The 16,743-nt window shown below is 32.9% G+C and overlaps 1 protein-coding gene across 2 annotated transcripts in view; it reads right to left on the reverse strand.

Annotated features, from left to right (window-relative positions):
• The window catches only part of LOC118274568 (nardilysin), a 41,538-nt gene extending 24,985 nt beyond the window's left edge, over positions 1–16,553 (reverse strand). The window contains exons 1-5 of one of the 2 annotated variants that reach the window (XM_050696703.1): positions 16,297–16,553; positions 15,935–16,145; positions 5,908–6,015; positions 4,247–4,387; positions 2,258–2,426 (exon numbers count right to left, since the gene is read on the reverse strand). In XM_050696703.1, coding sequence (XP_050552660.1) covers positions 2,258–2,426; positions 4,247–4,387; positions 5,908–6,015; positions 15,935–16,145; positions 16,297–16,529 — 862 coding nt within the window. In that variant the 5' untranslated portion in view covers positions 16,530–16,553. The remainder of the gene's footprint in view (positions 1–2,257; positions 2,427–4,246; positions 4,388–5,907; positions 6,016–15,934; positions 16,146–16,296) is intronic. The other variant, XM_050696704.1, reaches the window with a different exon arrangement.
• Positions 16,554–16,743: the final 190 nt, after the last annotated feature.

A 16,743-nucleotide genomic window follows, 5' to 3' on the forward strand; every position in this document is an offset into this window, starting at 1 on the left:
ATATTTTTCATTGCTTTTTACTATTTTGTAAAAACAAATTTCCAATGAATTAAAACAATAACATGAACTGAACAATTGTAATTACACCATTGCGCGATCAACGCCATCTATCTACGGAGTATAGGAACAGCCCGACATTGTTGATGGCGCTGTATGTCCGAAATAAATTTATTTTTTATTTTATTTTTATTTTATTTTTATTTTTTTTATTTTATTTTAATTTTTTTTATTTTATTTTTATTTTATTTTTATTTTATTTTTATTTTATTTTTATTTTATTTTTATTTTATTTTTATATTATTTTTATTTTATTTTTATATTATTTTTATTTTATTTTTATATTATCTTTATTTTATTTTTATTTTATTTTTATTTTATTTTTATTTTATTTTTATTTTATTTTTATTTTATTTTTATTTTATTTTTATTTTATTTTTATTTTATTTTTATTTTATTTTTATTTTATTTTTATTTTATTTTTATTTTATTTTTATTTTATTTTTATTTTATTTTTATTTTATTTTTATTTTATTTTTATTTTATTTTTATTTTATTTTTATTTTATTTTTATTTTATTTTATTTTTATTTTATTTTTATTTTATTTTTATTTTATTTTTATTTTATTTTTATTTTATTTTTATTTTATTTTTATTTTATTTTTATTTTATTTTTATTTTATTTTTATTTTATTTTATACTTATTTTTATTTTTATTTTATTTTTATTTTTATTTTTATTTTTATTTTTATTTTTATTTTTATTTTTATTTTTATTTTTATTTTTATTTTTATTTTTATTTTTATTTTTATTTTTATTTTTATTTTTATTTTTATTTTTATTTTATTTTATTTTATTTTATTTTATTTTATTTTATTTTATTTTATTTTATTTTATTTTATTTTATTTTATTTTTATTTTATTTTTATTTTATTTTATTTTTATTTTATTTTTTGATTTTTGAAATAAAAATATATCTATGTCCTTTCTAAGGTTCTAAACTATAACTGTACCAAATTTCAACCAAATCCGTCAAATAGTTGCGGAGATTAATGGTATAAGCATAGAATGTTCGACGTGATTCTTTAATTTGACATAACTTTTTTATTTATGAACCGATTGACATGAAACAAACACTAAATGTAAATTTAAGCATCCCACAATATATTCGTGAAAACCGCATCCAACTCGGATCAGCCGTTTCTGAGATTAGCGCGCACAGACGAACAGACAAACAGACAAACAGACAAACAGACAAACAGACAAACAGACAAACAGACAAAAAAAAAGTTAATTACATTTTTGGGTTCGACATCGACATAACAATAACCCCTGCTATTTTTTTTATTTTTATTTTCAATGTACAGACAGCACTTTTCTACGATTTTATTATATGTATAGATTATATTATTTTTATTTTATTTTTATTTTATTTTTATTTTATTTTTATTTTATTTTTATTTTATTTTTATTTTATTTTTATTTTATTTTTATTTTATTTTTATTTTATTTTTATTTTATTTTTATTTTATTTTTATTTTATATTTATTTTATTTTTATTTTATTTTTATTTTATTTTATACTTATTTTTATTTTTATTTTAAACACAACAGATTTTTATTTTTATTTTTATTTTTATTTTTATTTTTATTTTTATTTTTATTTTATTTTATTTTATTTTTATTTTATTTTTATTTTATTTTATTTTATTTTATTTTATTTTATTTTATTTTATTTTATTTTATTTTTATTTTATTTTATTTTATTTTATTTTTTGATTTTTGAAATAAAAATATATCTATGTCCTTTCTAAGGTTCTAAACTATAACTGTACCAAATTTCAACCAAATCCGTCAAATAGTTGCGGAGATTAATGGTATAAGCATAGAATGTTCGACGTGATTCTTTAATTTGACATAACTTTTTTATTTATGAACCGATTGACATGAAACAAACACTAAATGTAAATTTAAGCATCCCACAATATATTCGTGAAAACCGCATCCAACTCGGATCAGCCGTTTCTGAGATTAGCGCGCACAGACGAACAGACAAACAGACAAACAGACAAACAGACAAACAGACAAACAGACAAACAGACAAACAGACAAAAAAAAAGTTAATTACATTTTTGGGTTCGACATCGACATAACAATAACCCCTGCTATTTTTTTTATTTTTATTTTCAATGTACAGACAGCACTTTTCTACGATTTTATTATATGTATAGATAATAAGCTTTTAAGAATATGAAACTGACCTGACTCAATAGCCTCGCGCTCCCTCTGCATAGCCTCCTTCATCATGAGTGGGCTCACGAAGAACTGGCTGAACATGTCCATCGCTTTGGCCAGGTACTTCTCCTGGATCTCGAAGTAGAATGTGGTCACCTCACAGTCCGTTGATGCGTTGTCTGAACCACCTTTTTTCTGTATGAAGATATTTATGGATTAGTATTTGTTGCTAAACATTACTTTTATATTCATTAGATACATGAATATAGGAGTTAGAATATGCTGCGGACTACCTAACGGGTTAACTCCGGCTAAAAAGACAGGAGTAGGAACGGGGTGGTGGGGTGGAGAAATCATTGGATGATTTTCTCCTCAAAAAAAAGGGGATGTTAGAAGATAAATATATAGTTCTTCTTCTACCAACGGCTTTGCTCGCGTTACCAGGATTATACAAAGTGATCTAGGGTAATAGTGTGTATTGTGCAATGTATTATTGGGTTCTTCGAAATGCTTGTTAATATAATGACATCATACATAATGTTACTGGTAGAAGTGGATATTACTTATAACATACACATTTTTGAATTTCAAAAACTAAGAGTCTGCTGTGATGTAAACTCAAATGTTTCTGTATATAAATGTACATATTGTAGGAAAGAATGATAATGACGGAAGCAATGTATTGTTTACATTCTGTTTGCCTTCCCAATATTGTATAGCTTAACACATACCTAAGTATTTCAGACAATATTTACAGAAACGCGTATTATTTAAATAGTAAACAAGTCTTCTTACAAAACAATATGTTCTTGTTATAAGTATTTACCTACATTTATTTAATCTTATTTAGCACAATTTTAAACAAATACCAACTAGGGAATATTATTCTGTTTAACGTTGGTAGAATGTTTAGATTATAAAAATACTAGCTTTAAATCTGCAATCGCTCTCGACACCTACTTAAAAACTTTCAAGAAATTTACAACCTTCTTCAAGTATCATTGTCAGGCATCAAAATATGTTCAGTAGTTTTTAAGTTATTCGCGAACATATAGGGTGACTGGTAATTAGTGGATGATATTTAAACACGGCAGGCGCCTCGCTGCTAACAGCTGATAATGCGAAAGCACGCACGTGCGTGAAATTTTGTTGTTTTGTTATTGTCATAAAAACAAAATGAGTATACAACAAAAGTTTCTTTGGGAAAGTTGTTTATAATCATGAGTACAATCACGTGTTTAAATATCCTTCACTAATTACCAGTCACCTTAAATGTATACAGACAAACAACTTGCTTTTATAAAGATCGAATATTCATCCTGAATTCATGTAAACAATCATGTTTATTCACACCGTTTCCACTTACACGCCGACATTTATAGATTCCATAGTTAATACAACAAACTACGTGATAGGGATTGCAATCCAGTGTCTCTTGTGTCAGCTCAATCCGGCCGGATATCGCCAGATTGGCACTAATCCGACCGGATACGTGCTGATTGGGTTCACTAGATGCGTACAGCGTAGTGCGTGTGACGGGGATAAATGCGTCAAACCAGTTTAATGGTAACTTCATCAAATTATTGACTGTTTATTGTATAGTTAAGTATGGTTTCTTTTTATTGTATTCCGGAGCAATAGTTCTCCAAGAACATTTTTTACGATTTTCGGATAACATCCAGATTCTTCTTTAAGAAGAGAAAATCACCTAATGACTTCTCCCGCCTTGGGCGAGGGAGTGTCAGAGTCTTACTGACTAAAAACCAACCCCGTTCCTACTCCTGTTTTTCGAATCGGTGCCCCGATAAACCTGCCTTATTATTTAGCCGAAACGAACTATTCACTGCGTTTTTGCTTGGCCTAAAGAAATCTACGTTTTCAAATATTCTCTGTGTATAATTGGACATATCCAGTTTGAAAACAGCTTCTATATTACACAAAAAGAGTATTGTCAAGGAATAAAAGACATGATCTTACATCTTATAATGTTTTATAACAACTAGTATTAATCTTACCTTAATAAAGGAATCAAATTCATTCTCCTTGGGGTACTTCTCGCTGCCCATGAAGACCATGTGTTCCACGAAGTGAGCCAGCCCCTGTATGTCGGCGGGGTCGCTGTAGCTGCCCACGCCGACGCAGAGCGCGCATGCTGCCTGTACCAAAATGAAAAGTGACGGTTATACTAGATTGTTCTGGATAGATTTGTGAATGGAGTATTACGAATGGTGAGCTTATGGGATAGGGCAGACGGATCACGTAATGGTAAGCAATTGGCGCCGCCCGTGGACATCACCGGTTTTTTGAGCCCGTTCGTACCGAAGCATGGCTCTGCCACACATAAAAATCTACATTTTAAAGTATTTTTCATGATGATTGCTTCTAGTACCTACCTACTTTGAGAAATTCAGTAATCAGTAAAATAATCTCTACGCAAGATGATTACCTATAATATAAAATATCCTATTAAAAATCAACTTTCACCAAAAAAATGAAAGTTTGTAACAGTAATTATCCTGATAAACTAAAACAATAATCTTAAATTGTCACTTTTTAATTGTACTTAAACAAGATTACATCGATATGCACAAAATGGCCTACACTACAGCATATTATAACATGACTTATTTTATTTAATTATTAATGTTTATGTTAATATTACATTTCTGAGAAAGAGAAAGTTCACGTGGAAGTTTCCGTGTAGATCTTATATCTGTTTACAAAGTTGGATGTAGAAAATACAGGCGCTAAGTGCTCTTACGGGCGTCAGAATTGATTAGATGTAGGTAGTATCTAAGGATTTAAGTAAATGTTTTGTGTTTTAAATAGGTCGCTTCCAACTGGCCTATCTGGTAGTCATTAGGGGAGGCCTATGATGTTCAGCAGTAGACGTCTTGTGGCTGATATGATGATGATGATTATGATACGTATTTGAAGATTGATAGGTTTAAATCTGTGTGTGTGTATGAGTTTGATCTACGTTCAAAGTAGTCGAAACGAGAGCGGGTTCAGCGCTTTGATTGGTTGGTTTATTCGAGTCAGCCAGCCATTCTTTAGCAATAAATGTGGCAAGTCAGTGCAAAATATGACCTGAGTCAGTAGATATCATTAATATTTTGCGAGAACAACAGCAAAGACAATATTAAATAGTTTATCGCACTTATAATAATCACCAAAGTTACTGTGTTACTATCCAATATTATCCAGCGAAAGTGACGCTGAATAAATTACTTGATAACCAAACAACTAGAACAGGTCCACCACTTTTAAAATGGCGCCAAAACTCACCACTTACCGCTTTTTCTTCCGCATGCTTTTCTCGAATATTCCAGGCACTATCACTCTATCACTACGACATAATTACGCAACAAAACTAAACTAATAAATGCAACAGTCCACAAATAAATTTAAATCAACTTTTGTTTCCCTCTATCTAGTTTTCTAATGGAACAAAATCTGTCGTGTAACTTTAAAATTAAATTGTATATTTCCTACCCCTACCCTGGACGAACTTAAAACTACAACTAAAAATACCGAGTATAGTCTGTGGTCGGTGATGGTAAAGGTGCCAAAATAAAATGTTGCCCTAATAAAAAATCTACCATAAAGTACGGGAGCCATATTACCTACTTCGTTACACCTACGTTACATAGGTATTATATTATTATAATCGTACCGTATCATTTGTATACTGCTGAAAAAATATTATCTTGCAGTGTTTTCTAGATATTCTCTTGTACGCATTCTTCAACATTTTAAGAAAATGTCGTTTCGTGTGACCCATCTGTCGAAAGTATATTATGTTAGTTCTATATTGACTTTTAAAGGATTTAAAGTTGCCTGATATAAACTACAGCCTAGTCCTAAGTGGCACCCTGTGCAATCAAACACCACGGGACAAAGTCCTGAGATTTAGGTCCTATGCAGGTGTTTAAAGGGACAATAAAATAAAGTAACTATAGGTACTGGATATTATAGTTCAACGACTAGGTTCAGTTTATTTATAGGTTTCCCTTTCCTAATATTTTTTGTTCTATACCTATGTAAAGAAACATTGAATTATCTACCGTATATCGTATTTTCATAAGTGTTGATTTCGCAACTACTGCTAGTACTACTACAGAAGCCAAATTGTATCTAGAAATCAACATAAAATCAGTTGTTTCGAAACGTGATATAAAACATCGATATAGTGTATTGTTAGATACTAAAAAACCGCAGTTGGCACGTTTTCAGTGAACTAAGTTTATTAAAAACATATTATCTGTACCTACTAATAATATGAGGAAAATTGCCGCGAAAACACTCTAATTTAATACCATTTTTGGTAGTGTGATTAATGAATGACACACAGGACTGGTAATATTATGAACGAGGGCCATTTAACTCCTACTACCCTTACCTATTACTAAGCAGGTCTATGCGAGACACAATGTGTTTTTTATTGTCTTATATACGAGAAGTTAAAGCCATAAATTGTAATGACGGTTTTGTAGGGGATTTTAGGGCAGATTTGCACATTTGTTTCTTTTTTTATTTACATGGGACGCTTGTTATATTGCTACGGGGACAAGAACCAATTCAGACTCTAGATCACATCCGCTCGTATGTGACAGCCATTACTTGCATTGTACACGTAAAAAGTAGCGGGAAAGGCTAGTCTATAATATAAAAATAAGGCGGGTTTTCCTTCCCGACGCTATAACTCCAGAACGCACGAACCAATTTCCATGGTATTGCATTCGTTGAAAAGGTCTCGGACTCAGTGAGGTTTATAGCAAAGAAAAGTCAAGAAAAAAATCAAGAGAAAAGCAGGAAACTAGGAAAAATCAATGGTGGCGAAACGGAGCTCGCCGGGTTTGCTAGTACACCAATAAATAAATAAAACTACAGTATATAACAAGTAAATACGTGTATCAGTGGCGTATAATAGAGTTCGTTGGACAATTTATTATTAAATAACAGCAACCATCGCTCTACATAGCAAGCAGAGTGTAAACACTTCGATTGTGAACATATTTCAACATTCTGACTGTCGAAACTATTTGATGGCCATTTATTACTTCAATCGTAGTTTACTGGGTACTTGAAACTTAGGTATTTATCACATAGGCAGTCAACTCAGGCACGTCCCGACAACACGGTCTACCAAAATGGTTTCGCAGTTTAAGCAGTATCAGAAAAAGTTGTGATCTCTCTCTTGAAATCTTTATCTTCTCGAAGAAAGTATAAGTATTCATCTTCTACTCAATATGAATAAGACTAATCGCCACAAAGTATACAGGGTGACTTTGAATTCGACGTATTCCTCTCGGGAGGTGATAATACAACAAATTTCCTACAAAAATAGCCCTGAGGTCCTTGGGCGGAAAGTGGCTAGTTTCTGAGATATTCAACATTTTTGGTTTTGGTAAAAAAATCCCGAATTGATTACAAAAACATCAATAAATAAAAAAATACTGGTTGGATTTTAGTTATTTTAGTTTTAATCAGTTGCCAATACATCAGTTATCATTTGTAAATACTAATAATGGCAGAAATATCATTCGTTTTAAAATAGCAAGTAATTTTCTACGAAATTTTGTTTTGTTTCACTAATTTGGTCAATAGATAACTGGATTTATTTCGAAAAAAATATATGACACTAAGCGTACAAACTATTAGAAAAACTTCCTTGGTTTATTAGCTACCCAGTAACGAAAAATTATTTAGAAAATTCCCAAAAGCAAATGAATTAATTGATGATAAGTAGAGTGTAAAGAGAAAAGCGCAATTTGAAAAACGTCTTAATTAGCAAAATTTTGTTCAAAATGATCTTCCCTACGACGTATACATGCTCGAACACACTTTCTTATCTCTATGGCGTTCACTCTTGAGCTGAATATGCGTTTTATTTCGTCACTATGTTTTGGAGGAGAATTCGATGCTCGGTCAATTCCTTCTGTATAAACAAGGGACTTCATGTAAAAATCAACCAGCGATAGATTCTGGACACCGCGCTTGCCATGTAGTTGGACTCCCGTGTCAATATAACGCCTGGGGACCAAGGTATCCAACCATTGCCCCACAGTAGTTCGATAGTGCGCTGGATATACTATCACAATATCCATTATTAGCCACAAAAAAATCAACAAAATCCGAAAAAAGTAAACCATCGTTAGCGCATATCGGTTTTGATTCAAATGTTTGCAGGGGTATCATAAATAATTATTTGATTGGACCCTACTTTTCATCCAACAATTTAAATGGTGTGAATTATGAAAAAAAATTAAGGAATGTGCTAGGGTCATTGTTTTAAATTTGAATTTAGAAACAAGATGAACATTAATTTGATTGACGAATTTATTCCACATGACGATTATCAAGTGCATTATCCAACTATTGTGCGGTAATGGTCGGATACATTGATTCTCAGGCATTGGATTAGTAGGGCGGTCCAACTACATGGCATGCACAATAACCAGAACCTAACGCTGGTTGATTTTTACATGAAGTCCCTTGTTTATACAGAAGGAATTGGCCGTGTATCGTAATTCTTCTCCGAAACATATTTGAAGATAATTACGAAATAAGACGCATATTCAGTTCAAGAGTGACCGTCATAGAGATAAGGAAGTGTGTTCGGGCATGTATTCGTCGTAGGGAAGATCATTTTGAACAAAATTTTGCAAATTAAGATGTTTTTGAAATTGCGCTTTTCTCTTTACACTTTACTTATCATCAATTAATTCATTTGTTTTTGGGAATTTTCTAAATAATTTTACGTTTCTGGGTAGCTAATAAATCAAGGAAGTTTTTCTAATAGTTTGTACGCTTAGTGTCATATTTTTTCGAAATAAATCCAGTTATCTATTGACCAAATTAGTGAAATAAAACAAAATTTCGTAGGAAATTACTTGCTATTTTAAAACGAATGATATTTCTGCCATTATTAGTATTTACAAATGATAACTGATGTATTGGCAACTGATTAAAACTAAAATAACTAAAATCCAACCAGTATTTTTTTATTTATTGATGTTTTTGTAATCAATTCGGGATTTTTTTACCAAAACCAAAAATGTTGAATATCTCAGAAACTAGCCACTTTCCGCCCAAGGACCTCAGGGCTATTTTTGTAGGAAATTTGTTGTATTATCACCTCCCGAGAGGAATACGTCGAATTCAAAGTCACCCTGTATACACATACGCTCCTAACCTAAGTAAGTTATGAAGTAAGTTGTTATAGAAAACCAGGAACATTTGCATTCGGGTAATTTTAATATCTATCACGCGCAATCAATCGTAATAGTAATGCGTGAAAATGAACATGAATTGCTGAACAGATTTGTATGCATTTTGGTAACATATAGATAGAATCTTGAGCACCAATAGTTATACTACTTGACCAAAAATAAACAGAAGGGCACGAAATACGATAACATTAAATAATTCTTGGCCATATCAAATTGCATAAAATCGTTTAGACATTCGTTTGTGCAGCGTTAAATTGACTGAAAACCATCAATACTGAATGGCAAGCCTTTCAAACACTACTTACTATGCAAATTCACTGGACCATGTAAATCACAATCCCATCAAAAACATCCTGTAAAAAACCCAAGTCTCGCAGCTCAGTCTTTCTACCGTCAAAAGTTGTGAGATCCATGTAATACCAAGTCGGTTAATCTATTTAGTGTCTACTTGAAGGACCTTCTGTCTTAAGTTATTACATAAGTTATTATCATGCCAATATTAAAAATACTTAACGTTTTAAACAAATAGATCGACTTGGACATCGCTTGATTTGATTATTAGTATGTATCACACTACACAGCACGACGGGCCAGCGACCAACAGGAACGAGAGTTTCAATCGCGTGAGGCGCGAGAGACTAAAGAATCTAATATAATATTGTAATATTCATTTTGTTTTCATGCGATGTCCAAGTCGATATATTTGTTTAAAACGTTAAATATTTTTAATATTGGCATGATAATAACTTATGTAATAACTTAAGACAGAAGGTCCTTCAAGTAGACACTAAATAGATTAACCGACTTGGTATTACATGGATCTCACAACTTTTGACGGTAGAAAGACTGAGCTGCGAGACTTGGGTTTTTTACAGGATGTTTTTGATGGGATCTCACTTCTTTTTGTAGAGCCTTTCTTTTTGATACCATCTACTTCTAACGAATTTTGTTAAAGGTCTTATGATATTTTCTTATTTTTATATGTAGTCTTCCTCTTTTTCTTTTCCGGTACTACCCCACCCAATACCCCCTCCCTTGCCTCATATGGTAGGTACCTATCTACACCTATTAAATTTATAACCACCACCAACCACCAACTGCATAAATAACTTTGTAATCCCATATATTTATATGGGATTACAAAGTTATTGATGCAGTTGGTGTATTTGAAAACTGGACCGAAATTACAAAATATTTAAGTTTTCCCATGATTAAAACACTAAACTCTATATGTATTCCAAATATGAAGCTTCTAAGTCTGCTAGAAGTGCCTTGGACTTTTGATGATCGGTGAGTCAGTGAGTGACAAAATTTAGAAACTTTAACAAGTTGTCATTCTTAAACTACTGGTTCAAATTGACTGAAATTTTAAATATTCCGTGTTTATACAATGCCGGATTAGTTACTGAAGATTCAGGTTTCTTGCTTTATCTGCAACCGAATTATAGGGGGTCGAAAATGGCCCGAATTGCTTCGAGAAAAGGATGGTACGGCCGTGCCGCTTTTTTTTTGCTCGACTTGGCGGGGGCACTGCCGTGCCCCCAGACAAGTTTATTTTTGCAGTACTGACATTGTCAAAGCTGGAATTAAATATTTATTGTACTTGTATACCGGAGGATGATTATGTGACTGCAATTTGCATTCTCAGAGCGTATAATCCAGAGATAATTTGATGCAAGTATCTGTACTTGGGTAGCTATTGTTGTATGTAACCTTGGCCATGGGTATAATCTCACAATACGTTGTCGAAACTAAATAGAGGTTGATAGAATATTTTGATGATAACTATACGAGTCTCTTTTTACAACCTGAATTACAAAAAATACGATCTCGATCCAAACTCGGAATACCTATAAGATCATTAGAATTTTGGCATTATTTTGTCAAAAGATCGTCGATATTTCTACGGGTTTTTGTCATAGACTCTGGTTAACATTGGCTGTAAAAGAATGTGTTAATATTTTTGGGTCCTATTAGAATTATTGTTCTACAAATATTAATTAAGTACTTCATACTTATTACCAAAATTAATTACCGATCTTATTATAATACATTTACATTTACTGAATTATTGTCCAAAACCTCAATCAATAGAGAATCATTTTGGATTGGGAGTTAATAAATCTCTACCAATATACACATCTTGCAACATACAACACATGCAATAACAAACTATGAGTCTATGAACCTCCTTACAAGCGATGCTAAGTACTTGAGATATCTCTACGTTAGTGCTAGTTCGTTTCACTTTCTAATAGCCGCACAAGGCCGTCGTGTGACCTGAACTCTTCACATCTATTATCGATCTTTATTTATTTCTTACTATGTGATTCTAGTTTATGTTTCCCATACAATTTCAATATTAGATTGGTCTGACTTCTGATCTATATTGGAGTTAAAATGTATGGTGACTGGGTTTTAACGGTCTTTATTTAATATCAACCTAAGCTTAAGGTGGTGGAGGTGTTCACAAGAACTGTCTTAAGGTACTTCCGATCCGGAGCTGTGGACTACCTAGCGGATTTAGCAGGGCTCCGGCTCAAACCAGGAGTAGGAACGGGGTGTTTTTAGTCTGTAAGAGTCTGATACTCTCGCTCGTCTCACCCAAGGCCGGATAATTTTCCCCCATCAATAAAAAAAAAGGTACTAGGGGTCGACACAATATGTCTTCTTTTTGTAATTCCCTCTATCAGACTTCACAAAATCCTTTCTCTTTTACACTATTCTTCACACAATCTATCTAGCGTCGGACAAATGTAGTATTTAGTTTTTCTAAGCCATTTTTCCACTAAAATGAAGCTGAAATACCAGTGTTGGCAGTAATTACCGGCGATGATTAGCTACATAGCGTAGACTAGCGGACCGCTCAGCCGTGAACCGTGCGGTTTTACAAGTCGACTGTAAACACATCCTCGGGTTTATAATTATTGGTTTACCGTAATATTTTTGTTGGGGAAACAGTTTCGTCGTAATTTCGGTTGTGGACCTAAATTGCTATAGGCAGGAATAGTAACTAGATAGTGCGGTAAAGTTACGGAACAGTTTTGTTTCAAACTATTTGCAAAGTGCATTGGTCATCCAAAAGACACAATCCAGAGCTGCGGACAACGTAACAGGTTACCGGGACTCCGGCTCAAAGCAGAAGGAACGGGGTGGTTTTTAGTCAGTAAGAGTCTCACTCAAGGCGGGAGAAGTCATTGGAAGATTGCCCCTCAAAAAAATAAATAAATACACAGAACACGTATTTAAATACGAATACTAGAAGTAACATATTCCTCAATGGCTCTTATTTTATGGGTGGGACTTAATATTAACTACCGAAATGTAGATTTCTTTCTACTATCAGTAACAAGAGCAACACAGTCTAGGGACCACCTGATGGTAAAAAGTAAGAAGTCACAGTAGCCTAAGTAGATACCTACAACATCAGAGACATCAAGACTATGTTATTGTACTTGCAGGAAATTAATTCTACATTACAGAATTGTCGTACAAACCGACAAAAATCAAGTTCAATCCGGATCCTATGTAGCTACGTGTAGTATTTCTCAAGCGTACAATAGCAATTACCAATGTGATTCGCACTTGACACAGAATAAATTGGAGTTGTCATCACAAGGTTTGCAGAAGTGCATGTCGCCGTGGGGTGAACTGAGTTGATACTGTATCTATGCAATTACATATCAGTACCTGTGTAAGTATGAGTATAAGAGGATCATTTTTTAAATGGGACAAGCCCGCCACTACCTCCCAAAACCTCTGCAACTTCTGTATGCCAGGATCTACAGTAGATACAACAATAAAAACACCGTCCGGCGCGTCCCAGGGACATGAATGACTGTCTTGGATCCCGCAACGAAAAAGAAGATCAACGAAATGTTTATATGCACATGACTGCTAAACGGCAGCATTAAATCGAATGTTTTTTACCGTGTTGTTGAAAAATAATACCAATACCCGTACAAAACTGAGCCAGGTAGCAGTTTATTTTGCATGAAAAATATCTAATGGGAGAAGCCCTCAAACGAGTAAACGGATAATCTGATGGTAAGCTATCGGCGCCACCTATGGACACCAGAGGAGTTGCCAGTTCGTTGTCGGTCTATACTGCTTACTGGTAGCAAATCAAATTATGACATGTAGAGCACTATACAGTTTGAATTGATGATGATGAAATGAACAGGGAATTATCCTTGGAATTCACGAGAAATCGTGGGCAACAGTTAGTAGTTAGGCACTATCTTTAATCTCTTTCCTGGTTTAGTAATGGCATGGCCAAGTGGGATAATGTTTCTGGGAAATATTACGGAAGGAATTACGTGACGATCTTTATTGATGCTGACAATCATGATAGTGACAGTGAGTAATTTCTTGCTAGTGTTTTTCATGAGGAACCTACTTCTTTTTTTATGATATGAGTCGGTAAACGAGCAGACGATCACCTGATGGTAAGCAATCGCCGCCGTCCATGGACACCTGAAACACCAGAGGCGTTACAAGTGCGTTGCCGGTATTTTGGGAGTTAGGAATTTAAGAGTAGTTGGGGAATCGGGGATGAGGAAGACTGGTTAGGGAGGTAATTGGGCCTCCGATAAGCTCTCTCACGCAACGAAACAACGCAAGCGTTGTTTCATGTCGGTTTTCTATGAGGCGGTAGTATCACTCCGGTCTAGCCGGCCCATTCGTGCCGAAGCATGGTCCTACCACATAGCTTTCGTAAAAATATATAGCTCCACTGTAAAATCGACTGACCGACATTTTTTGTTACATTTTTAACAATAACCGCCGCGTAGGTCACGGATGACACGCGTAAGCGGAGGATTTGCCATCAATAGTTTTTTGTCGGCAGTAAAAGGCTAACTTTCACCAATGCCTATTTGATCTACTTGAAATAAATATCTTCGACGAAAGTATGGTCGCGTAATGCAGACATAGTGCCTGATTTAGCTAAAGCTTCGCCCTTGATTAGGTACAAAGAACGAAACAACCGATAAAATATATGATACCTCTACTCTTTCAAGACATAAATGGCTTGAGGTACAAAATTTCTTACTATTTCTTACTAATATTATAAATGAGAAAGTGTATGTATGTTTGTTACTCAATCACGTCAAAACGGTTGAAGAGATCAGGATGAAATTTAGAATAAGGGTAGAATACGATCTGGAATAGCACATGGGCTATTCTTACCCTACCAAATTGAAGACAAACCTATTGGCTGAAAAGGTAGTATGCCATAAAAAAAAAAGAAAAACATGAGTACTTAAATGAGTCAATGACACACTGAGTCAAGCTTTCTAGCTTTTCACAAAACAGCAGACAATACAAAGGACACACATTATGCAAACAATCGATCTGAATCAAGGCCGCATGTAATGTGATGCAAGCTATGAGCCGACGGTCATTAGCCAAGGTCAGACTTATAAATAAACTTATATTTGTTTGTATACGAATTTATTGTTAGTTATAAAGTATGCATTACGTCAATTATTTCGTTCATGTTATAATTATTGTGATACTATGTAATAAGTTTAATAATTATCCTACTCATAGACATATATCTAACATGTTAATTGGCAAAAGAATTTTCTTTTTATTTCATGAATTCATATTAGAAAAATAGACTGAAAAATATCCCCAAATCTGATTGTTTATCAATGACAATCTAATTAGATAAACCTAGTTATACGCGATAAAAATATTTACAAATATTTTTTATCAGTTTCTCATAAGTTTTCGATCTCCAAAGAAATGCCTAGTTTTGTTATGAATTCCATGTATTAGTAGGTCCTTTTTTTAATATATACTAGCTGACCCAGCAAACTTCGTACTGTCTCAATAATTTTTTTCTCATCTATTAAACCTTCCCTAGACTTCCACAAATAATTCAAGACCAAAATATGCCAAATTAGTAATGGCAGCCATTCTCGAGTTTTAGGGAGACTAAAAAACAGCAATTGATTTTTATATTTATACATAATTACTATACTATTATTGAAGTTTCTTTATTATTTTAATTTAGGTCATTAGATCAACACTGATAAGATTCTAATAAGAATCAGATAGCTTTATTCTAAACTGTTTGGAAATGTAATAAAAATATACCACCTAGCAATTTACTTATTCCATCAACATATTAATGTTTTTATTCATAACATTCCTAACATAACTAAAAATAATTAATTAGCTTCTAATTTCCTGTATAATTATTGTTTTTTGTAAATATGCATTATGTAAACAAAGAATGTTGTTTATATTGCATAATAATGGCAAACTGGTTGAATAACCAACTCAAATTATTTTGTCAAACAGTTTCATGTAATACCATTACCAACTTGTTTCTACTTACATAAGCCTATACATTCCATTTATGAATGAAAAAAAAAACTTTTTTTTTTTTTATAAAAAAGAGAAATATTATATGTGGACAGTTGCATTTTACTAAGGAGGATTTATAAGAGTACTGACCAGTTTTTCCTCGTCATATTCGCCGCGTCTTTTCGTGCCATGATGGTCACTGCCAGTTGATACTCCAGACTTTCCACTCTCACTTTCAGGATCTGTGGTCTCATCAGAGCCACTGGTCTCCTCCTCACTGGAGCTGGTCTCGTTACCTAAAGTTAGACGGCTCGCGTCCGATATCAGAAGCGCTGTTAGACCGTTCTCCAGCCGAATTGTTCTGCAGCAACACGAAAATTATTTAGTTAATTATATTGGTTATATATTTTTTTATAAATGTAGGTAGCCCTTATTTAACATTTCTCTGTTGATTAAACGCGTAGCTGTCGTTTAAATTATTTGTTTTTTATTAATTTTTTAAATCAACTCACTTGTATTGCTTTTTATCAGCATCAGACTTGATAGGCTCAGGTAACACTTCAACTTTCTCCGTTCGCAAAGACATGTTTATAATTGATTTGGCTTTATTAGTAATCACCTTCACTTCGGGCTTAAATTTAGGAGTTTTATGGAAACTACTTCTCTTAGACATCGCAAGTATTATGTGTTTTGTGTCCAGATAACCAGATGATTTTTGAATAAAAATGGACAAGAATTTTGACATTTATTCGCGCATGTGCTAGTGTTACCACCTTATATTTATGACATAAATTAAATAAATTCTCCGAAAATGGTAGGTTTTAAGAACAACTTTATCTGTTACGTCTTATTTAAAATTATGTAACAAATAGTTTATTTATGTAAACAAATAATTTGACTTCATAATATATGTGCATAGTCAAAAGTAGTCAGGATAAATTTAGTAGCCCTGTGAATAG

The sequence above is a fragment of the Spodoptera frugiperda genome, chromosome 11 (genome assembly GCF_023101765.2).
Source record: "Spodoptera frugiperda isolate SF20-4 chromosome 11, AGI-APGP_CSIRO_Sfru_2.0, whole genome shotgun sequence".
NCBI lineage: Eukaryota > Metazoa > Arthropoda > Insecta > Lepidoptera > Noctuidae > Spodoptera > Spodoptera frugiperda.